This window comes from Pseudophryne corroboree, chromosome 8 (assembly GCF_028390025.1).
Source record: "Pseudophryne corroboree isolate aPseCor3 chromosome 8, aPseCor3.hap2, whole genome shotgun sequence".
NCBI classification, from domain to species: Eukaryota; Metazoa; Chordata; class Amphibia; order Anura; family Myobatrachidae; genus Pseudophryne; species Pseudophryne corroboree.
Window position 1 is genome coordinate 100,445,303 of NC_086451.1, and position 17,378 is coordinate 100,462,680.

At 47.2% G+C, this 17,378-nt stretch overlaps 1 protein-coding gene across 1 annotated transcript in view; it reads left to right on the forward strand.

The window, feature by feature from the left end:
• Nucleotides 1-17,378, forward strand: part of LOC134948686 (rab GTPase-activating protein 1) — a 437,656-nt gene that overhangs the window by 279,631 nt on the left and 140,647 nt on the right. The window contains exon 14 of the mRNA XM_063936842.1: nt 14,819-14,860. Within this exon, the coding sequence (XP_063792912.1) occupies nt 14,819-14,860 (42 nt within the window). The remainder of the gene's footprint in view (nt 1-14,818; nt 14,861-17,378) is intronic.

The window sequence follows — 17,378 nt, forward strand, 5'->3', positions numbered from 1 at the left end:
TACTTCAAGGCTGTAGGACACAGGACCCTTGAGGTTGCTGGTGGGCCATAGTCATACCTCCCAACGTTGGTGGTTCTTGGAGTGTGACCACAAAGGGGACGGAGCCTTGGGGAAAGGGGCAGAGTTTTATGGCAAACCATGTTCCCGTCAATGTGGGGACTTGCCCAGCACTGTCTGTGATGCTGGACTGCCCCCAGGCTCTCCTGGCACTGTTAATAGATGCTGTGCACAAGTGTATAACATCTATTCACCTAGTGCTTACCCCCAATTGTCCCCATACCCAGGACAGTCCTAGAAAAATTTGGTTTTCCCACTAAATGCGGGACAGTTCGGAGGTATGCATAGGAGCTTGCACTTGTTTTCTTAATTTTTTTTATTGGGAATCAGTTAAAGCATAAATTCCTCCCCTCTGCAACTCGCAATAGGCCGGTGCAGTTATGGTGCCCTCTGGAGTTGGGCATGTTTCTGTTGCAGCCCTAGACCTTTTTACATGGTGTGTTACATGTTCAACAACTGTTTCATCAACCTGTAGCTCCTCTGGATCTTAATCTAGTTCTCTCGCCTCTCAAGCAGGCTCCCTTTGAGCCTTTGGGTTTTGTGGACATCCAGTTCGTTATTTGAAAGCTGGCTTCCTTATGGCCATTGCCCTCAGGTCAGCGTGTTTCCGAGTCATCTGCTTTGTTTTGCAGGCCACCATTCCTAATTTTTATGGTAATAGTGGCAGTTCTACATACGGTTCCGTCTTTCCAACCAAGGGTCTTTTCCAGCTCTGTTAGATGCGACATGTGGTTTCTCTGCTTGTCATGCACAAAATCGTAATAACCTTTCTCTGACGTCCTAGTGGATGCTGGGAACTCCGTAAGGACCATGGGGAATAGCGGCTCCGCAGGAGACTGGGCACAAAAAGTAAAAGCTTTAGACTAGCTGGTGTGCACTGGCTCCTCCCCCTATGACTCTCCTCCAAGCCTCAGTTAGATTTTTGTGCCCGAACGAGAAGGGTGCAAGCTAGGTGGCTCTCCTGAGCTGCTTAGAAGTAAAAGTTTAAATAGGTTTTTTATTTTCAGTGAGTCCTGCTGGCAACAGGCTCACTGCATCGTGGGACTAAGGGGAGAAGAAGCGAACTCACCTGACTGCAGAGTGGATTGGGCTTCTTGGCTACTGGACATTAGCTCCAGAGGGACGATCACAGGTTCAGCCTGGATGGGTCCCGGAGCCGCGCCGCCGGCCCCCTTACAGAGCCAGAAGAGCGAAGAGGTCCGGAGAAAGCGGCGGCAGAAGACGTTCCTGTCTTCAAATAAGGTAGCGCACAGCACTGCAGCTGTGCGCCATTGCTCTCAGCACACTTCACACTCCGGTCACTGAGGGTGCAGGGCGCTGGGGGGGAGCGCCCTGAGACGCAATAAAAACGATATAAAAACCTTATATGGCTAAAAAAAATGCATCACATATAGCTCCTGGGCTATATGGATGCATTTATCCCCTGCCAGTTTCCTGAAAAAAGTGGGAGAAAAGGCCGCCGTGAAGGGGGCGGAGCCTTTCTCCTCAGCACACAAGCGCCATTTTCTTTCACAGCGCCGCTGGAAGGACGGCTCCCTGACTCTCCCCTGCAGTCCTGCACTACAGAAACAGGGTAAAACAGAGAGGGGGGCACTATTGGCAGCTAATATATAAATACAGCAGCTATAACAGGGAGTAACACTTATATAAGGTTATCCCTGTATATATATAGCGCTCTGGTGTGTGCTGGCAAACTCTCCCTCTGTCTCCCCAAAGGGCTAGTGGGGTCCTGTCCTCTATCAGAGCATTCCCTGTGTGTGTGCTGGGTGTCGGTACGATTGTGTCGACATGTATGAGGAGGAAAATGATGTGGAAGCAGAGCAATTGCCTGTGTTAGTGATGTCACCCCCTAGGGAGTCGACACCTGACTGGATGGTAGTAATTAAAGAATTACGTGACAATGTCAGCACTTTGCAAAAAACTGTTGACGACATGAGACAGCCGACAAATCAATTAGTGCCTGTTCAGGCGTCTCAGACACCGTCAGGGGCGCTAAAACGCCCGTTACCTCAGATGGTCGACACAGACCCTGACACGGATACTGAATCCAGTGTCGACGGTGACGAGACAAACGTAATGTCCAGTAGGGCCACACGTTACATGATCACGGCAATGAAGGAGGCATTGAACATTTCTGACACTATAAGTACCACAAAAAAAAAAGGTATTATGTGGGGTGTGAAAAAACTACCAGTGGTTTTTCCTGAGTCAGATGAATTAAATGAGGTGTGTGATAAAGCGTGGGTTTCCCCCGATAAAAAACTGCTGATTTCTAATAAATTATTGGCACTATACCCTTTCCCGCCAGAGGTTAGGGCACGTTGGGAAACACCCCCTAGGGTAGATAAGGCGCTCACACGCTTATCAAAACAAGTGGCGTTACCGTCTCCTGATACGGCCGCTCTCAAGGAACCAGCTGATAGAAGGCTGGAAAATATCTTAAAAGGTATATACACACATACCGGTGTTATACTGCGACCAGCGGTCGCCTCAGCCTGGATGTGCAGCGCTGGAGTGGCTTGGTCGGATTCCCTGACTGAAAATATTGATACCCTGGATAGGGACAGTATATTATTAACTATAGAGCATTTAAAGGATGCATTACTATATATGCGAGATGCACAGAGGGATATTTGCACCCTGGCATCTAGAGTAAGTGCGATGTCCATTTCTGCCAGAAGAACGTTATGGACGCGACAGTGGTCAGGTGATGCGGATTCCAAACGACATATGGAAGTATTGCCGTATAAAGGGGAGGAGTTATTTGGGGTCGGTCTATCGGACCTGGTGGCCACGGCAATGGCTGGAAAATCCACCTTTTTACCCCAGGTCACCTCTCAGCAGAAAAAGACACCGTCTTTTCAAACCCAGTCCTTTCGTCCCTATAAGGGCAAGAGGGAAAAAGGCCGCTCGTTCCTGCCCCGGGGCAGAGGAAGGGGAAAAAGACTGCACCATGCAGCCTCTTCCCAGGAGCAGAAGCCCTCCCCCGCTTCTGCCAAGTCCTCAGCATGACGCTGGGGCTCTGCAAGCAGACTCGGGCACGGTGGGGGGCCGTCTCAAGAATTTCAGCGCGCAGTGGGCTCACTCGCAAGTGGACCCCTGGATCCTGCAGGTAGTATCACAGGGGTACAAATTGGAATTCGAGACGTCTCCCCCTCGCCGGTTCCTGAAGTCTGCTCTACCAACGTCTCCCTCCGACAGGGAGGCAGTATTGGAAGCTATTCACAAGCTGCATTCCCAGCAGGTGATAATCAAGGTACCCCTCCTACAACAGGGAAAGGGGTATTATTCCACGCTGTTTGTGGTACCGAAGCCGGACGGCTCGGTGAGACCAATTTTAAATCTAAAATCTTTGAACACTTACATAAAAAGGTTCAAATTCAAGATGGAGTCACTCAGAGCAGTGATAGCGAACCTGGAAGAAGGGGACTATATGGTATCTCTAGACATCAAGGATGCTTATCTCCATGTCCCAATCTACCCTTCTCACCAAGGGTACCTCAGGTTTGTGATACAAAACTGTCATTATCAGTTTCAGACGCTGCCGTTTGGATTGTCCACGGCACCACGGGTCTTTACCAAGGTAATGGCCGAAATGATGATGATTCTTCGAAGAAAAGGCGTATTAATTATCCCTTACTTGGACGATCTCCTGATAAGGGCAAGGTCCAGGGAACAGTTAGAGGTCGGAGTAGCACTATCTCAGGTAGTGCTACGTCAGCACGGGTGGATTCTAAATATCCCAAAATCACAGCTGATTCCAACAACACGTCTACTGTTCCTAGGGATGATTCTGGACACAGTCCAGAAAAAGGTGTTTCTCCCGGAGGAGAAGGCCAGGGAGTTATCCGAGCTAGTCAGGAACCTCCTAAAACCAGGACAAGTGTCAGTGCATCAGTGCACGAGAGTCCTGGGAAAAATGGTGGCTTCTTACGAAGCGATTCCATTCGGAAGATTCCATGCAAGAACTTTTCAGTGGGATCTGCTGGACAAATGGTCCGGATCGCATCTTCAGATGCATCAGCGGATAACCCTATCTCCAAGGACAAGGGTATCTCTCCTGTGGTGGTTACAGAAGGCTCATCTTCTAGAGGGCCGCAGATTCGGCATTCAGGATTGGATGCTGGTAACCACGGATGCCAGCCTGAGAGGCTGGGGAGCAGTCACGCAGGGATGAAATTTCCAGGGCTTGTGGTCAAGCATGGAAACGTCTCTTCACATAAATATCCTAGAGCTAAGGGCCATTTACAATGCCCTAAGTCAAGCAAGGCCTCTGCTTCAGGGTCAACCGGTATTGATCCAGTCGGACAACATCACGGCTGTCGCCCACGTAAACAGACAGGGCGGCACAAGAAGCAGGAGGGCAATAGCAGAAGCTGCAAGGATTCTCCGCTGGGCGGAAAATCATGTGATAGCACTGTCAGCAGTGTTCATTCCGGGAGTGGACAACTGGGAAGCAGACTTCCTCAGCAGACACGATCTACACCCGGGAGAGTGGGGACTTCATCCAGAAGTCTTCCAAGTGATTGTAAACCGTTGGGAAAAACCAAAGGTGGACATGATGGCGTCCCGTCTCAACAAGAAACTGGACAGATATTGCGCCAGGTCAAGGGACCCTCAGGCAATAGCGGTGGACGCTCTGGTAACTCCGTGGGTGTTCCAGTCGGTATATGTGTTCCCTCCTCTTCCTCTCATACCAAAAGTACTGAGAATCATAAGAAGGAGAGGAGTAAGAACGATACTCGTGGCTCCGGATTGGCCAAGAAGAACTTGGTACCCGGAGCTGCAAGAGATGCTCACGGAGGACCCGTGGCCTCTACCTCTAAGGAAGGACCTGCTCCAGCAGGGACCTTGTCTGTTCCAAGACTTACCGCGGCTGCGTTTGACGGCATGGCGGTTGAACGCCGGATCCTGAAGGAAAAAGGCATTCCAGATGAAGTCATCCCTACCCTGATCAAGGCCAGGAAGGATGTAACTGCAAAACATTATCATCGCATTTGGCGAAAATATGTTGCGTGGTGTGAGGCCAAGAAGGCCCCTACGGAGGAATTTCAACTGGGTCGTTTCCTACATTTCCTGCAAGCAGGATTGTCTATGGGCCTAAAATTAGGATCCATTAAGGTTCAAATTTCGGCCCTGTCAATCTTCTTCCAGAAAGAACTGGCTTCAGTGCCTGAAGTTCAGACGTTTGTCAAAGGGGTACTGCATATACAGCCTCCTTTTGTGCCTCCAGTGGCACCTTGGGATCTCAATGTAGTTTTAGGGTTCCTAAAATCACATTGGTTTGAACCACTTGCCACAGTGGATTTGAAATATCTCACATGGAAAGTGGTAATGCTGTTGGCCCTGGCTTCAGCCAGGCGCGTATCAGAATTGGCGGCTTTATCCTATAAAAGCCCTTACCTGATATTTCATTCGGATAGGGCGGAATTGAGGACTCGTCCTCAATTTCTCCCTAAGGTGGTTTCAGCGTTTCACATGAATCAACCTATTGTGGTACCTGTGGCTACTAGGGACTTGGAGGACTCCAAGTTGCTGGACGTAGTCAGGGCCCTGAAAATATATGTTTCCAGGACGGCTGGAGTCAGAAAATCTGACTCGCTGTTTATACTGTATGCACCCAACAAGCTGGGTGCTCCTGCTTCTAAGCAGACGATTGCTCGTTGGATTTGTAGTACAATTCAACTTGCACATTCTGTGGCAGGCCTGCCACAGCCAAAATCTGTAAAAGCCCATTCCACAAGGAAGGTGGGCTCATCTTGGGCGGCTGCCCGAGGGGTCTCGGCTTTACAACTTTGCCGAGCAGCTACTTGGCCAGGGGCAAACACGTTTGCTAAATTCTACAAATTTGATACCCTGGCTGAGGAGGACCGGGAGTTCTCTCATTCGGTGCTGCAGAGTCATCCGCACTCTCCCGCCCGTTTGGGAGCTTTGGTATAATCCCCATGGTCCTTACGGAGTTCCCTGCATCCACTAGGACGTCAGAGAAAATAAGAATTTACTTACCGATAATTCTATTTCTCATAGTCCGTAGTGGATGCTGGGCGCCCATCCCAAGTGCGGATTGTCTGCAATACTTGTATATAGTTATTGTTACAAACAAATCGGGTTGTTTATTGTTGGAAGCCATCTTTTCAGAGGCTCCTACGGTTATCATACTGTTAACTGGGTTCAGATCACGAGTTGTACGGTGTGATTGGTGTGGCTGGTATGAGTCTTACCCGGGATTCAAGATCCTTCCTTATTATGTACGCTCGTCCGGGCACAGTATCTTAACTGAGGCTTGGAGGAGGGTCATAGGGGGAGGAGCCAGTGCACACCAGCTAGTCTAAAGCTTTTACTTTTTGTGCCCAGTCTCCTGCGGAGCCGCTATTCCCCATGGTCCTTACGGAGTTCCCAGCATCCACTACGGACTATGAGAAATAGAATTATCGGTAAGTAAATTCTTATTTTATTCGATATTCATTAAATGAGAATTGTATTTATAAATGATTGATCCAGACTACAGTGAAACATAGAATTAAAAATGACAGACTAACGTATATGTGCATTACAGAAATAAGAAGATTGTGAATAAAGATTTAAAAAGTGTGTCCACGTGTGTGTGTTTTCACTATAAGGTCTTATCAGATTGCTGTGTGGGCATATGTATTGCCAATATCTATGATTTTTATTTTTAGTTTTATCTCAAATGATCTATCCACCACTGAATCTCTATTTGAATATGTTTAATTTCACTAGAAGGTAAATTTGTATATATCAGAACTTCACTTATTTTACTCACACTGTTTAAAGGAAATAGTCCTTATTTGTCTTACAGTGTGATTATGCTACTATATAAGGATATAATAATCCTATTTCTCTGACGTCCTAGTGGATGCTGGGGACTCCGTCAGGACCATGGGGATTAGCGGCTCCGCAGGAGACAGGGCACAAAAATAAAGCTTTAGGATCAGGTGGTGTGCACTGGCTCCTCCCCCTATGACCCCCCTCCAAGCCTCAGTTAGGTTTTTGTGCCCGTCCGAGCAGGGTGCAATCTAGGTGGCTCTCCTAAAGAGCTGCTTAGAAAAAGTTTTTAGGTTTTTTATTTTACAGTGAGTCCTGCTGGCAACAGGCTCACTGCAACGAGGGACTTAGGGGAGAAGAAGTGAACTCACCTGCGTGCAGGATGGATTGGCTTCTTAGGCTACTGGACACCATTAGCTCCAGAGGGATCGAACACAGGCCCAGCCATGGAGTCCGGTCCCGGAGCCGCGCCGCCGACCCCCTTGCAGATGCCGAAAAGTGAAAAGGTCCAGAAACCGGCGGCAGAAGACTTTTCAGTCTTCATGAGGTAGCGCACAGCACTGCAGCTGTGCGCCATTGTTGTCACACACTTCACACCAGCGGTCACGGAGGGTGCATGGCGCTGCGGGGGGCACCCTGGGCAGCAATGAGAATACCTTGTTCTGGCTAAAAAAATACATCACATATAGCCCCTGGGGCTATATGGATGTATTTCACCCCTGCCAGGTCTCACAAACACCGGAGAAGAGCCCGCCGAAAAAGGGGGCAGGGCCTATCTCCTCAGCACACAGCGCCATTTTCCTGCTCAGCTCCGCTGCGAGGAAGGCTCCCAGGACTCTCCCCTGCACTGCACTACAGAAACAGGGTAAAACAGAGAGGGGGGGGCACTTTTTTGGCGTTTTTTGATATATTAAGCTGCTATAAGGGAGACAACACTTCTATAGGGTTGTTCCTATATATTTATAGCGCTTGGGTGTGTGCTGGCAAACTCTCCCTCTGTCTCCCCAAAGGGCTAGTGGGGTCCTGTCTTCGATAAGAGCATTCCCTGTGTGTCTGCTGTGTGTCGGTACGTGTGTGTCGACATGTATGAGGACGATGTTGGTGTGGAGGCGGAGCAATTGCCGGTAATGGTGATGTCACCCCCTAGGGAGTCGACACCGGAATGGATGGCTTTGTTTATGGAATTACGTGATAATGTCAGCACATTACAAAAATCAGTTGACGACATGAGACGGCCGGCAAACCAGTTAGTACCTGTACAGGCGTCTCAGACACCGTCAGGGGCTGTAAAACGCCCTTTACCTCAGTCGGTCGACACAGACCCAGACACGGACACCGAATCTAGTGTCGACGGTGAAGAAACAAACGTATTTTCCAGTAGGGCCACACGTTATATGATCACGGCAATGAAGGAGGCTTTGCATATCTCTGATACTGCATGTACCACAAAAAGGGGTATTATGTGGGGTCTGAAAAAACTACCTGTAGTTTTTCCTGAATCAGACGAATTGAATGAAGTGTGTGATGAAGCGTGGGTTAACCCCGATAGAAAACTGCTAATTTCAAAGAAGTTATTGGCATTATATCCTTTCCCGCCAGAGGTTAGGGCGCGCTGGGAAACACCCCCTAGGGTGGATAAGGCGCTCACACGCTTATCAAAACAAGTGGCGTTACCGTCTCCTGAAACGGCCGCCCTCAAGGATCCAGCGGATAGGAGGCTGGAAACTACCCTGAAAAGTATATACACTCATACTGGTGTTATACTGCGACCAGCCATCGCCTCTGCATGGATGTGCAGTGCTGGGGTGGTTTGGTCGGATTCCCTGACTGAAAATATTGATACCCTAGATAGGGACAGTATTTTATTGACTTTAGAGCAATTAAAGGATGCTTTTCTTTATATGCGAGATGCTCAGAGGGATATTTGCACTCTGGCATCGAGAGTAAGTGCGATGTCCATATCTGCCAGAAGAAGTTTATGGACGCGACAATGGTCAGGTGATGCGGATTCCAAACGGCATATGGAAGTATTGCCGTATAAGGGGGAGGAATTATTTGGGGTCGGTCTATCGGATTTGGTGGCCACGGCAACAGCCGGGAAATCCACCTTTTTACCTCAGGTCCCCTCCCAACAGAAAAAGACACCGTCTTTTCAGCCGCAGTCCTTTCGTTCCTATAGGAACAAGCGGGCGAAAGGACAGTCATATTTGCCCCGAGGCAAAGGAAGGGGTAAGAGAGTGCACCAAGCAGCTTCTTCCCAGGACCAGAAGCCCTCCCCGGCTTCTGCAAAGCCCTCAGCATGACGTTGGGGCTTTACAAGCGGACTCAGGGGCGGTGGGGGGTCGACTCAAGAGTTTCAGCGCACAGTGGGCTCACTCACAGGTGGACCCCTGGATCCTGCAGATAGTATCTCAGGGTTACAGGTTGGAATTCGAGAAGTCTCCCCCTCGCCGGTTCCTAAAGTCTGCTCTGCCAACGTCTCCCTCAGACAGGGCGACGGTATTGGAAGCCATTCACAAGCTGTATTCTCAGCAGGTGATAGTCAAGGTACCCCTCCTACAACAGGGAAAGGGGTATTATTCCACACTATTTGTGGTACCGAAGCCGGACGGCTCGGTAAGACCTATTCTAAATCTGAAATCTTTGAACCTGTACATACAAAAATTCAAGTTCAAGATCGAGTCACTCAGAGCAGTGTTAGCGAATCTGGAAGAAGGGGACTTTATGGTGTCCCTGGACATCAAGGATGCTTACCTGCATGTCCCAAATTTGCCCTTCACATCAAGGGTACCTCAGGTTCGTGGTGCAAAACTGTCATTATCAGTTTCAGACGCTGCCGTTTGGATTGTCCACGGCACCTCGGGTCTTTACCAAGGTAATGGCCGAAATGATGTTTCTTCTGCGAAGAAAAGGCGTATTAATTATCCCTTACTTGGACGATCTCCTGATAAGGGCAAGGTCCAGGGAACAGCTGGGGGACGTAGTAGCACTAACCCAAGTAGTGCTGCAACAGCACGGGTGGATTCTGAATTTTCCAAAATCTCAATTGACCCCGACGACACGTCTGCTGTTCCTGGGAATGATTCTGGACACGGTTCAGAAAAAGGTGTTTCTTCCGGAGGAGAAAGCCAGGGAGTTATCCGAACTTGTCAGGAACCTCCTAAAACCAGGGAAAGTGTCTGTGCATCAATGCACAAGAGTCCTGGGAAAGATGGTGGCTTCTTACGAAGCGATTCCATTCGGCAGATTCCACGCACGAACTTTTCAGTGGGATCTGCTGGACAAATGGTCCGGATCGCATCTGCAGATGCATCAGCGGATAACCTTATCGCCACGGACAAGGGTGTCTCTTCTGTGGTGGTTGCAGACTGCTCATCTGTTAGAGGGCCGCAGATTCGGCATACAGGACTGGGTCCTGGTGACCACGGATGCCAGTCTGAGAGGCTGGGGAGCGGTCACACAGGGAAGAAACTTCCAGGGAGTGTGGTCAAGCCTGGAGATGTCTCTTCACGTAAATATACTGGAGCTAAGAGCGATTTACAATGCTCTAAGCCTGGCAAAACCCCTGCTTCAGGGTCAGCCGGTGTTGATCCAGTCGGACAACATCACGGCAGTCGCCCACGTAAACAGACAGGGCGGCACAAGAAGCAGGAGAGCAATGGCAGAAGCTGCAAGGATTCTTCGCTGGGCGGAAGATCATGTGATAGCACTGTCAGCAGTGTTCATTCCGGGAGTGGACAACTGGGAAGCAGACTTCCTCAGCAGACACGATCTACACCCGGGAGAGTGGGGACTTCATCCAGAAGTCTTCCACATGATTGTGAACCGTTGGGAAAAACCAAAGGTGGATATGATGGCGTCTCGCCTCAACAAAAAACTGGACAGGTATTGCGCCAGGTCAAGAGACCCTCAGGCAATAGCTGTGGACGCTCTGGTAACACCGTGGGTGTTCCAGTCAGTGTGTGTGTTTCCTCCTCTGCCTCTCATACCAAAAGTACTGAGAATTATACGGCAAAGGGGAGTAAGAACGATACTCGTGGCTCCGGATTGGCCAAGAAGAACTTGGTACCCGGAACTTCAGGAGATGCTCACGGAAGATCCGTGGCCTCTACCTCTAAGATGGGACCTGCTTCAGCAGGGACCGTGTCTGTTCCAAGACTTACCGCGGCTGCGTTTGACGGCATGGCGGTTGAACGCCGAATTCTAAGGGAAAAAGGCATTCCGGAAGAGGTCATTCCTACACTGGTAAAAGCCAGGAAGGAGGTGACTGCACAACATTATCACCGCATTTGGAGAAAATATGTTGCGTGGTGTGAGGCCAGGAAGGCCCCCACGGAGGAATTTCAATTGGGTCGATTCCTACATTTCCTGCAAACAGGATTGTCTATGGGCCTCAAATTGGGGTCCATTAAGGTTCAAATTTCGGCCCTGTCGATTTTCTTCCAGAAAGAATTGGCTTCAGTTCCTGAAGTCCAGACTTTTGTAAAAGGAGTACTACATATACAGCCCCCGGTTGTGCCCCCAGTGGCTCCGTGGGACCTTAATGTAGTTTTGGATTTTCTCAAATCCCATTGGTTTGAGCCACTCAAATCGGTGGATTTGAAATATCTTACATGGAAAGTAACCATGCTACTGGCCCTGGCTTCAGCCAGGAGAGTGTCAGAATTGGCGGCTTTATCGTATAAAAGCCCATATCTGATTTTCCATTCGGACAGGGCAGAACTGCGGACGCGTCCTCAGTTTCTGCCTAAGGTGGTGTCAGCGTTTCACCTGAACCAGCCTATTGTGGTGCCTGCGGCTACTAGCGATTTGGAGGATTCCAAGTTGCTGGACGTTGTCAGGGCATTGAAAATATATATTTCAAGGACGGCTGGAGTCAGAAAATCTGACTCGCTGTTTATACTGTATGCACCCAACAAGCTGGGTGCTCCTGCTTCTAAGCAGACGATTGCTCGTTGGATTTGTAGCACAATTCAACTTGCACATTCTGTGGCAGGCCTGCCACAGCCTAAATCTGTCAAGGCCCATTCCACAAGGAAGGTGGGCTCATCCTGGGCGGCTGCCCGAGGGGTCTCGGCATTACAACTCTGCCGAGCAGCTACGTGGTCGGGGGAGAACACGTTTGTAAAATTCTACAAATTTGATACCCTGGCTAAAGAGGACCTGGAGTTCTCTCATTCGGTGCTGCAGAGTCATCCGCACTCTCCCGCCCGTTTGGGAGCTTTGGTATAATCCCCATGGTCCTGACGGAGTCCCCAGCATCCACTAGGACGTCAGAGAAAATAAGATTTTACTTACCGATAAATCTATTTCTCGTAGTCCGTAGTGGATGCTGGGCGCCCATCCCAAGTGCGGATTGTCTGCAATACTTGTACATAGTTATTGTTACAAAAAAATCGGGTTGTTATTGTTGTGAGCCGTCTGTTCAGAGGCTCCTACGTTTGTCATACTGTTAACTGGGTTCAGATCACAAGTTGTACGGTGTGATTGGTGTGGCTGGTATGAGTCTTACCCGGGATTCAAAATCCTTCCTTATTGTGTACGCTCGTCCGGGCACAGTATCCTAACTGAGGCTTGGAGGAGGGTCATAGGGGGAGGAGCCAGTGCACACCACCTGATCCTAAAGCTTTATTTTTGTGCCCTGTCTCCTGCGGAGCCGCTAATCCCCATGGTCCTGACGGAGTCCCCAGCATCCACTACGGACTACGAGAAATAGATTTATCGGTAAGTAAAATCTTATTTTTTATATAGTAGTAAATAAAAGTTATGGTCCTAAAATCAGAGTGATGTTTCCTCAATTAAAGCTGATAGATAGGATTATTTTATAAAATGTGACAGTTTCTGTTTTCAAATCTCACATCCCACATTTGTGTTGGTGTTTAGCCACTATTTAGTCAGGCTGGAGATGTCAATAATATATATCGCTTTCGTTAGGGGTGTGTCAACCCCAATTTTATTAGAAAGCCAACTGTCTATCAGCACAATTTCTTTCTAGTTCCAATCATTCAAATCAATTTCACTGGAAAGTGAGTTAACATATATCAGAACATCACTTACATTCCTCACACTGTTAAAGGAAATAATCCTTATTTGTTTTACAGTGTGATTAGACTACCATATAAGGATATGATAATCCTATTTTTTTTATATATATATATATATATATATATATAGTAGTACTAATCTAGATTAGTACTACTATATATATATATATATATATAAAAAATAGGATTATCATATCCTTATATGGTAGTCTAATCACACTGTAAAACAAATAAGGATTATTTCCTTTAACAGTGTGAGGAATGTAAGTGATGTTCTGATATATGTTAACTCACTTTCCAGTGAAATTGATTTGAATGATTGGAACTAGAAAGAAACTGTGCTGATAGACAGTTGGCTTTCTAATAAAATTGGGGTTGACACACCCCTAACGAAAGCGATATATATTATTGACATCTCCAGCCTGACTAAATAGTGGCTAAACACCAACACAAATGTGGGATGTGAGATTTGAAAACAGAAACTGTCACATTTTATAAAATAATCCTATCTATCAGCTTTAATTGAGGAAACATCACTCTGATTTTAGGACCATAACTTTTATTTACTACTATATAAAAATAGGATTATTATATCCTTATATAGTAGCATAATCACACTGTAAGACAAATAAGGACTATTTCCTTTAAACAGTGTGAGTAAAATAAGTGAAGTTCTGATATATACAAATTTACCTTCTAGTGAAATTAAACATATTCAAATAGAGATTCAGTGGTGGATAGATCATTTGAGATAAAACTAAAAATAAAAATCATAGATATTGGCAATACATATGCCCACACAGCAATCTGATAAGACCTTATAGTGAAAACACACACGTGGACACACTTTTTAAATCTTTATTCACAATCTTCTTATTTCTGTAATGCACATATATGTTAGTCTGTCATTTTTAATTCTATGTTTCGCTGTAGTCTGGATCAATCATTTATAAATACAATTCTCATTTAATGAATATCGAATAAAGGTTATATTTTAATAAAAATGTCAATTAGTGCGTCAATATTACAGATTCTTCTGTCTCTTTTCCTCTTCAAATCCTAATGTATGCATACTGTAGTTGACAGCACCCCCTGAAAATATAGGACAATACTGAGTATTTGGAAATAGGGGTCTTATCCAATGGATGTGTGGTGATGAATCTCACACATCCATAAAATTCTGATAGTGTATTGAGTGTGCAGATACCAAGCGTGTGTGACAAAATCGTAATAAAAAGAAGAAAAGCGGGTATTTTAAATGCACGGTCAACAGCAGCTGGTAGCGGGGGTGGTCAGATCCCCAGGATATAAAACTGAATATAGATTAAAAAAATGTATACCAGCGCTGGCTGTAACAATAATAATAATACTTGTGGGACGGTTTGTTATAAGAGAATAAAAGAAAAAAAGGCAATTTATTACACAGCACAGTATTCAAAAAAATAACTAAAACATTAGAATAAATAAAAAAATGTCACAGTGCTCTGGGATAGATAACGATAGTGGCTATTATAACTTGAGATTAGACACTTAAATTACTCCTTCAGCAGGAGTATTCATACCCTGGTTAGGACTCTCTCCAACAGAATGTCTATAATGGATCGGCAAAGGCAGCTTGTGAATACCAGTTAAAGTGCGGAAGTCCCCAATGCTTGGCACAGCAAAGATGTTAGTATCTTTTGTAGGGGGAATACCTGTTTCTTATATGCCACAATTAGTCCAAGGGGATAGACTGTTGTGGTGCCTTGAAGACCACATTTGAGAACCTCTGATGTAGACCTTTTGTACCTTTTACGTGTCGACCAATTGACTGTTCATCTGAGGACAATGTGCATGTCGACCTAATGATCCACACCCGTTTAACATAATCCTGTTTATTACCCTACTATGGTGTGTGTTTCTATTCATTCTGTGTTCTGTTTTCTTTACAGGGAATAAGTGTCATATTTAATGTTGCACTGGGGTTATTAAAAGTAAGTTCTGTTTATCTGTTTTTGTTATTAATACCGAATATATTCTAAAGGGTCTACTACGGTATGCCGGTGCTCGGGATCCCGGCGCCCAGCATACCATTGCTGGGTTCCCGACCGCCGGTATACCAGCAGCCGGGCGAGCGCAAGCGAGCCCCTTGCAGGCTCGCTTTGCTCGCCACGCTGCAGGCACGATGGTGTGCTACGTACACAACGCTATTTATTCTCCCTCCAGGTGTGTCATGGACACCTCACAAGGGAAAATAGTTGCGGTATGCCGGTTGTCGGGATTCCAGCGCCGGTATGCCTAGCGCCGGGATCCCGACAGCCGGCATATCAAGTGCCACCCATTGTAAACTGTGTAGTGTGATTTGCTGCAGTTGGTTTCTAGTAGTGTTAGTCTAGTGTAAGTTAGAGTTAACATTGACCAGTTTTGGCTATTATGCAGTATAGCATGTAGTACTGTTTGCACCTTGTTCTTAGAAAAGCCTTACAAGTCTTTTTACTTGAGACTTAGTTAAAACTCCGTCATATATCTCAACTTGTCTGCGCCGAGCATCTTTCTTGCTCAAACTGTGCATCTTATTTGCATAAATAAAACAACTGGAAGACTCAAAACTACTTTGCTAGATTACACTGATGTATTTGATGTGCAACATCTGTACATCTGTGTGTGACAGAGTCTGTATCTGTGTACAAAGCACCACAGTACAGCTGGGTTTTCTCACTCCAAGTTCTTTGTACATATTTAAAAGTAATTCCTGTGTGGTTCAAGTTGCAGCCCAGTGTCTCTAGTGCACTGTGAGCAGTGTTTCCTTACAATGCAAATAAGAGGCAAATGTAAAGACAAATATGGTACGTTACTCCTCCCTAAGACACCCGGCACCACTGAGCCACTTACGGAGGAGTAACGTACCATATTTGTCTTTACATTTGCCTCTTATTTGCATTGTAAGGAAACACTGCTCACAGTGCACTAGAGACACTGGGCTGCAACTTGAACCACACAGGAATTACTTTTAAATATGTACAAAGAACTTGGAGTGAGAAAACCCAGCTGTACTGTGGTGCTTTGTACACAGATACAGACTCTGTAAGTAGCCTAACACTACCCTACCCTACCCCTCCCTTTTAGGTGCCTAACCCTACCCCCTTCCCAACCTAACTGTGTCCCCCCACAGCCTAAACCACTCTGGTGGTGCGTAACCCTAACTTTCCTTCCCCGCACCCTAAACCTAACCACCTATCCCTGGTGTAGTACTTACCCACCCCAATGTCAGGACGATCTAGATTCCGGCATCAGTTTCCTGGCCCCTTTCTGAATTCCGGTGTAAGCATTCCATCATGTGTCGGGATTCCGGCGCCAGTATCTCCTGCGCTAGGATCCCGACTGTCGGGATTGTAACCACATCCCGTTTGCCCACTCGGGTCACACTATACTGTGCTCCCTTTGTGTTTTTTTAAGCCACAAAAATTGTTTATGGGAGTGGGGCGACTCTTCTGCAGCAGTATAAAGATCATCCTCGCCTTGGCCAGGTGGCCATGTTATCCTTTATGATCTGTTACTAATATACCAGGCATTTCTCTAACGTCCTAAGTGGATGCTGGGGACTCCGTAAGGACCATGGGGAATAGCGGCTCCGCAGGAGACTGGGCACAAAAGTAAAGCTTTAGAACTACCTGGTGTGCACTGGCTCCTCCCCCTATGACACTCCTCCAAGCCTCAGTTAGATTTTTGTGCCCGAACGAGAAGGGTGCACACTAGGTGGCTCTCCTGAGCTGCTTAGTGAAAAGTTTAGTTTTAGGTTTTTTATTTTCAGTGAGACCTGCTGGCAACAGGCTCACTGCATCGAGGGACTAAGGGGAGAAGAAGCGAACTCACCTGCGTGCAGAGTGGATTGGGCTTCTTAGGCTACTGGACATTCGCTCCAGAGGGACGATCACAGGCCCAGCCATGGATGGGTCCCAGAGCCGCGCCGCCGGCCCCCTTACAGAGCCAGAAGACAGAAGAGGTCCGGAAAATCGGCGGCAGAAGACGTCCTGTCTTCAACAAGGTAGCGCACAGCACTGCAGCTGTGCGCCATTGCTCTCAGCACACTTCACACTCCGGTCACTGAGGGTGCAGGGCGCTGGGGGGGGGGCGCCCTGAGACGCAATAAAAACACCTTGGATGGCAAAAAATGCATCACATATAGCTCCTTTGCTATATGGATGAATTTAACCCCTGCCAGAATACATAGAAAAACGGGAGATAAGGCCGCCGATAAGGGGGCGGAGCCTATCTCCTCAGCACACTGGCGCCATTTTCCCTCACAGCTCCGTTGGAGGGAAGCTCCCTGGCTCTCCCCTGCAGTCACTACACTACAGAAAGGGTTAAAAAAGAGAAGGGGGGCACTAATTACGCGCAGTATTAAAGATACAGCAGCTATAAGGGGAAAAACACTTATATAAGGTTATCCCTGTATATATATAGCGCTCTGGTGTGTGCTGGCAAACTCTCCCTCTGTCTCCCCAAAGGGCT